At 35.9% G+C, this 7,547-nt stretch overlaps 1 protein-coding gene across 1 annotated transcript; it reads right to left on the bottom strand.

The window, feature by feature from the left end:
• Nucleotides 1-1,838: 1,838 nt before the first annotated feature.
• On the bottom strand, nt 1,839-6,906 carry LOC110935806 (ribosomal RNA small subunit methyltransferase I). The gene is made up of 9 exons (XM_022178159.2): nt 6,576-6,906; nt 6,431-6,498; nt 4,801-4,897; nt 4,591-4,719; nt 3,492-3,600; nt 3,253-3,397; nt 3,100-3,142; nt 2,187-2,360; nt 1,839-2,106 (listed from the first exon to the last, which is right to left on the bottom strand). The coding sequence occupies exons 1-9, from the start codon at nt 6,777-6,779 to the stop codon at nt 1,999-2,001; spliced, it is 1,077 nt and encodes a 358-aa protein (XP_022033851.1). The 5' UTR covers nt 6,780-6,906; the 3' UTR covers nt 1,839-1,998.
• Nucleotides 6,907-7,547: the final 641 nt, after the last annotated feature.

Consider the following 7,547-nt stretch of genomic DNA (forward strand, 5'->3'; position numbering starts at 1 on the left):
AATTTATGAAGACTGAAGATGTTCATCATTTAATGATTTGAAATTAATAATTGTGTCTAGAATTGAAAACTATGATTTTCAACATGAGACGAAGGTAAAGCGATTTGTGAATACGACGAAAACGTGTCTAACGTAAATTCTGTTCCAATAAGTGTAGAACAACAAGATTTAAACGGATTTTCTATACGTAACGAGTACACACATCAAAATCTTCAAGCGGACTTACGGTATAATACATTTGGAACAACACACAAAACGAACCCAATGATGACATGCCGGATGAAGACTAGTAGTTTTTTAATTAGTTTTTTATAAGTTTAGGTTGTTTTTTAACGTAATGTAGGAATTAATATTTATTTTAGAGTTAAAATTAATTTTAGTTTTATATATATATTGCATATTTAAGAGTTAACTTCCGTTTTGCTCCCTGTGCTTTGGTCACTTTAACGGTTTTGCTCCAATCATTTAAAAACAACCATTTTCCTCCTTGATGTTTCGATCTTGTTGTCAGTTCGCTCCCGAGCTCTAACTCCATCCATATTGTATGTTAATTGGAAGGGTATTTTGGTAATTTCAAGTATAACATAAGGGTACTTGGATCCTGTATGTTAACTTGAAATTACAAAAATACCCTTTCAATTAACATATAATATGGATGGAGTTAGAGCCGGGAAACAAACTGGTGACAAAATCGAAACATTAAGAAGGAAAATGGTCGTTTTTAAATGATTGGGGCAAAACTGTTAAAGTGACCAAACCATAGGGAGCAAAACAGAAGTTAACTCCATATTTAATTTGCCAAAATTAAAAAAAAAAATGAGGGAGACTCATCCTCCGTTTCCCTTGATCCATCCTTAGAAGGACATCCTCCTTAGATGTTGGCGTGGCGATGACATGAAGGTGCATCATCCAAGGACTTGCCTCCTCCACACCCCATAGCCTTACAAGATAATAAGTTAAAGAGTAAATTGCCATTTTAGTCCTTGAGTTTTGACCCAAATTGCCACTTTAGTCCAATCAGTTTTTTTCTTGCCATTTTAGTCCCTGGCTTTTGTCATTTTTTGCCATTTTCATCGACCACCACCACCTCCCACCACCTACCCCATCACAATCTTCTATCATCGCCACCACCTGCCTTCATCATCACCACCACCACCGGCCACTTTCCGCCACCCACGTCATCAACCAACACCACCGCCATTATCGTAAAACCAACAACCACCGCCATCATGTTCACTGTAAACCGGCACAACACCATCCCTATACCATCGCACCTGCAAAAAAAGAAAGAAAAATGTGGTTTGACCAAAATTCACCTAAGTTAACTAAATTTTTTAAATGGAGTTAGTGAGTTGGATGAAAATGGTAAAAAGTGACAAAAGTCAGGGACAAAAATGGCAGAAAACAAAACTATTTGGACTAAAATGGAAAGAAAAAAACTATTTAGACTATAGTGGTAATTTTGGTCGAATCTTGCGGAGTAAAATGAAAATTTACTCTAAGTTAAAGCATGTATTTTGAATTGGTTGTGAAGCATGGGAATTAGAAAACGTCAAGTTCATCAACCAAAGGCCTATGTGTACTGACCCAACTGATTTTACAATAAACCGACGATGAAAAATGCGTTGTTTTACGGCCATTGTAAGAACGCACCAAACACATGTAGTAGCCTTACAGTGCTATTGTATATGCTTTGGCATCAGTATAACGAGTTTAAAACAGTATGCACTCATTTAGCATCAATCACTAATGTATGCGTGGGTATATGGTTTCAGGTAAAGCATCCAAATAAAAATAATTTAAAAAAAAAAAAAAAAAAACTAATAAGATCATATGCATAATTTAAATGCACACAATCACTAACTGTAAAATAGCATGTTCCAAATTATGGGAACCAAATGCAAAACCACATCTTCAACTGACAAAATAAAAATAAATAAAAAAACAACCTATGATTAAGATGTAAAACTAGAACAAAACCTAATAAGATCATATGCATCAATCTACATCATTTAATCCATCATGTTGTTTTCCAAATTTTCTTAATGCCAGTGAATATATTGTTTTTCTCTTCATTGATGATCCTGCAGCCACCAATTTGACAGCCTGAAAACATGTATCAAAATTCAACAAACATTCAAGATTCGGTTAGTTTTTAAAAGAATATTTTTAGGAAAAGGCGTTACCGAAGAAAGGCTATGCCCGTTGGAGATTAATGCTCCCAATTCACTCTCGAGTTGAGCCTCTGATGGCGTTTCATCCTCACAAAACGGTTTTCCTTCAATCAAAAATGTGATTTCTCCCTTGGGTTGGCGATCAAAGAATGCTGACTTGGCTTCCCCTAGAGTACCTCGCCAAAACTAATACATATATTAGTCATGAATGTTCTAAATAAGCCTGTTTTGATAGTCGTTGTACTATTATACACTTTTAAGAATATTTGTACTAGTGACCCGTTGTATTAGTTTGGACTCGTTTCAAGCTAACATGCTCTAGAAGAGGGGGCCGTTTTGAATCGTTCGATAACATGAGCAGACTCATGTTGACATGTTACCTAATTTAGTCAAGGTTTAAAAGAACGTAAACGAGTATCGAGGCGTTTTCCCTTCGCCTCACGAGGTGTAAGCCTCGAGGCGAACCGAGGCGGAATTATAAAATAAATATAAAATTATATATCTTTCAAAAATAATAATGCTAACTAAATTAATCATCATATTCATCAAAATCATCATAAACACACATAAAAAAGATATAATTTGCTTGAAATTGACACAAAGAGTCAAAAACAAGTATCAAAAACCCCTGAGGCGCACCTTTTTAGCGTCTCAGCCCCTCTGAGGCGCACATACAATGTAAACCCCGTGAAGCGCGCCTCAGAATCGTTTTTTGGGCGTTTCGTCTCGAGGCGCACGCCTCAACCGTTTTTTAAAAACCATAATTTGAGTTGACCAAAATGATGCAGTTAAAATCTTCAAAACATAGATAACATCTTCCATTAAATATTTAACAAAAGATTTTTTAATAAAGCCACCAACATAGATAACAGAAAACAAACAAACACAATCACTATGAAAAAAAGTAAATTTCACATATACTCACCTCTTCATGCATTTTTGTTATCTCTCGTGCCATCACACATCGCCTGCAATTTGAAAAAAAAAAAATACAAGTTCAGAACTCTCTTAGTTAATAAAACACAAGGAACTCGTCACAAGATAATACAAACAAACATTAAAATAAACTAAATTCTACCTCAAGTCACCAAAAATGTCCGAAGACTCTTCAAGAAACTGTGAAAGCTTATGTGGCGGAACATAGAATATCTGAGTAGCCGCTTCATTTGCCGAAACCATCAGTCTCTCTCTTCTTGCACTCGCATTTTTGGGAAGAAACCCAACTACATCATTTATTTTATATTAGTAAAACCGGAGCAGAAGTCACAGAAACATAAAAACTAAATAACGTAAGCCCTTTTTTTAAAATAAAATTACCAAATGAAAACTCTTCTGTAGACAAACCCGAAGCTGAAAGAGCAGCCACAAATGCACAAGGTCCTGGAATTGGTATGACAGAAATATTCGCCTCCACACACAACTTTGCCTACATCAATATGCACAAAAAAATTTAGCGTTAAAAATGCATTTGCAAACCTTCGTTTAAAAAGCGCGTCTGAGGGACAAGGCGATGATTGTACATAGAGCAACACCTCAAAGGTGAAAGTGACAAGAAAGATACAACGTCTGGTTGTACATAGAGCAACAACTCGCGTACGTAAAGTCTATGCAGTTAATGCGGTCCAAAATCAAATATCGGTCAAGGGCCGATATTTGAGATATAGGTTATTGCGGTGGGATATCTGTGAGATATCGGTAAGTTTAATATCTTGCAGGATTTGTACATATACATATATAAAACGTAAACATATATAAGATTAATAGTAATATCAAAAGTCAAAACTCAAAAGTGACGATATTTGAAACATGATCTAATAGTAAGTCATAGTTGTTAATGGCGAATAGCGACAAATAGCGATAAAATACCTATATGCTACATAGCGAATAGCGATAAATAGCGGGCGCTATTTTATAAATAGCAACACACTAGAAAAAAAATTTAAAAAAATTATATGTCTATTATATCAAAATACCCTTGTATATACACTATTTTACATTCTTTCCAAAAAAAAAAAAATACACTATTTTACATGTATATTTAACAAAAACCTAAAAACTAGCTATTTTATAGCTATATTTATATGATATTTACAACTAAAAGAAATTAAAGACCGCTATCTATTGCTACAGACCATATAGCAAGCATGGACCTATACACCATGCTATTCGCTATTGACAACTATGTCGTAAGCCATGAAATCATCCTGCGAGTCCACATCAACCAAGGCATCCAAAATAACGGTCAATATCGCCGATAATATCGGAACTGATATTCCGGACCAATACTTGACACCGATATTTTGTAGAGGACCGATAACCGATATCCCACCGATATTAACTGCATAGCGTAAAGCTCTTGCCTCAGAGAGCGTCACGCTTTTTAAATACCAAGATCCAAACACTAAGATATACATACCAGTTCAGAGCCAGGATCGCTGATGCCCGGTGTCCCAGCGTCACTGATGAGTGCTATGATCTCACCGTCAATTAATCTCTTCAATATCGACTGCTCTCTTTGGGCCTCGTTGAATTTATGATAGCTCAGCTATAAAACTAATTTATGAAATCAGAAATAACATGAACTGGGAAAACATTGTGAAGTTTATGAAGAAACAGATGAACTTACAAGGGGAGTTTTAATACTGTAGTGTTGAAGTAGTTTGCCCGAGTGTCTTGTATCCTCTGCAAGTATCACATCAGCTGATTTTAGCACACGCAGAGCTCTGCGTTTATGAAATAATGTCAGAAATTGAATCAAACAAGGTTGTTGCTATAGAATAGATACACCAGTGATGCTATACAGATACCAGGTGACGTCATCATACGGTTTGTATGACAAGGCAAAAAATGGTCATATGGTCAGTCACTTTTGTGTTACTGGACCACATCATGCAGATAACATGATAGAGTGAAAATGATCATACGGGATTTTTGACCTTATTAGTGGTCACATCAGTCATTTGTTTGTCAGTCAAAACACATCTTACAGCAAAATTGGCTACCACCAACTCATATGACCCATATGACCATTTCTCCGTCATACGACCGAGCAAAAAAGGTCATACAGGCCGTTTAACTTTGTCAGCAATAGTGTTGTAAAAATCGGCGACTAAGTGGTAATCGGTAGTTCACTGATTAAATTTCACCTAGTCGGGCCTAAAATCGTTAATCGATCAGAGGCAGTCAAAATCGGTTTGAGCTGTTCAAGATCTTTAAAGTATTTGAAAAGGTATACTTTAGAGTAGATTGCCAAAAATCATCCCTGAGGCATGGTTTTAAAAAATGGTTGAGGCGTGCGCCTCGAGGCACGCCTCAAGGCGAAATGGCAAAAAAACGATTCTGAGGCACGCCTCAGGGGGTTTATACTGTATGTGCGCCTCGGAGGGGCTGAGGCGCTAAAAAGGCTGCGCCTCAGGGTTTTTTGATATTTGTTTTTGATGTTTTTGTGTCAATTTCAATCAATTTATGTCTTTTTATGTGTGTTTTTTATTATTTTGATGAATTTGATGATGAATTTAGTTAGTATTACTATTTTTATAAGATATATAATATTTATATTTATTTTTTAACTACGCCTTGGTTCGCCTCGAGGCTTACGCCTCGTGAGGCGAAGGGAAAACGCCTCGAAACTCGTTTCCGTTTTTTAAACCTTGCCCTGAGGTTTGGGCATGTTTGTCATTTTCATCCAGAACAACTTTTTTGTCCAATATAGTCCTTCACTTTTGAGATTTTTTGACATTTTCATCCAAACATCTAATTTGCTTTATTTTTCTATCGAACATTTGGATATTTGGATGAAAATGGCAAAAAATCTCAAATCTCAGGGACGATTTGGCAAAAAAGTCAGCCGTTTGGATGAAAATGGCAAAAAATCCCAAAAGTGAAGGACCGAAAAAGTTGTTTTGGATGAAAATGGTAAACATACCCAAACCTCAGGGACGATTTTGGCAATTTACTCTATACTTTATTAATCCAAATCCCATTAATAAATTTGAAAAATTATATATATAATTCTGAAAATTTTTGTATATATAAGTTCAAAAAAATTCCATGTAAAATTCAATTCGATTAATCCCGCTTATCCCCATTAATCGCTAGTCAGTACCCCACCGCCCAACCAACGCCTAGTGATTTTTACAACCATGGTCACCGATTACATGAGTCATTTCTTTGTCACAAAACACATCATACGGCCCATATGACCATTGACACGTCATCAAACAATTGGGAACAAACTATTTCTCAAGTGTAACTACCTTAACGTAATGTCTTCTAGGTTTCCAATTGGAGTTCCCACTAGGTACAACCCAGATTTCAAATTCCCCTACAATATCACCAAATCAATTACTCCCTGCAAATTAAGGCTGGGTTTTACAAAAACTAGTAGCGTAATTAACTTACCTGTTTAGATGAAGATTCTTGAGTAGAGTCTATGGTGGAGATAGGGTTTGAATCGGAGCAAAAGAAGAGTGGAAAACGACGAGGGTTATTCATAGATTTCATGAAAGGTGTTTGATAACTGACGGACCACCATGAAAACGGCGTCGATAAGGTCGCCGCCGACGGTGATGTCGACGTCAAACGGGAAACCGTCATCCTCAACATTACTTAGGGTGTCTGTGTCACACGGTGTGTTCCTCCTTTCTACCCGGTGATGACGTACTTCCGAGTTGGGCTTCAAACCTATCAAACGTTTAGCACAGTTTGATGAATGGTTGGATGAAAAGTTCGTTACAAACAGAGATCGTGTTCGTATATTTATTTTTGTGAACGTTGGCTAACATGTTTTTTTGCGTTCTACAGTTCATTAGTGTTTTTAGTTTTTATAGTCTATTTAAATATTTAGAACCATGACAAATAAAATATTTAATAAGTGTCAAAGTATTATATATTTTAGTAAATTACAACCGGTGTTCTTTATGTTTGCTTCAAATTACAACCAGTGTCCTTTAACTAAAGAAATTACAGGCAGGCTCTGTTCTTTGTGTTACTAGTTTTTAACACGTTATGTCCTTTAGACCTAACCTAGTTAATTTTTTTGGTTAAGTCTTACCATGTGCCTCTCACTTGAGGGCAACATGGTCTTTTCATCTCAATTTTATATTATGGTAACATAAGGACCATGTTGCCCTCACGTGAAAGGCACATGGTAAGACTTAATCAAAAAACTTAACTAGGTTAGGGCTAAATGATATAACATGCTAAAAACTGGTAACATAAAGGACAGAGCCTGTAATTTCTTTAGTTAAAGGACACCGGTTGTAATTTGATAAACACGTAAAGGACACCAGTTGTAATTTACTCTATATATTTTGGTCATGAACGTTTGTTTATGTTCGTTTGTTTCTATTTATATTCATAAACATTAGTTTG

The sequence above is a fragment of the Helianthus annuus genome, chromosome 2 (assembly GCF_002127325.2).
Source record: "Helianthus annuus cultivar XRQ/B chromosome 2, HanXRQr2.0-SUNRISE, whole genome shotgun sequence".
NCBI lineage: Eukaryota > Viridiplantae > Streptophyta > Magnoliopsida > Asterales > Asteraceae > Helianthus > Helianthus annuus.

Coding starts and splice junctions, on each gene's coding strand:
- LOC110935806 (XM_022178159.2), bottom strand. CDS start 6,779: ATGTTGAGGATGACGGTTTCCCGTTTGACGTCGACATCACCGTCGGCG. Junction 6,499..6,575: donor AAGAATCTTCATCTAAACAG/GTAAGTTAATTA, acceptor GTGATATTGTAG/GGGAATTTGAAATCTGGGTT. Junction 4,720..4,800: donor ACAGTATTAAAACTCCCCTT/GTAAGTTCATCT, acceptor TTAGTTTTATAG/CTGAGCTATCATAAATTCAA.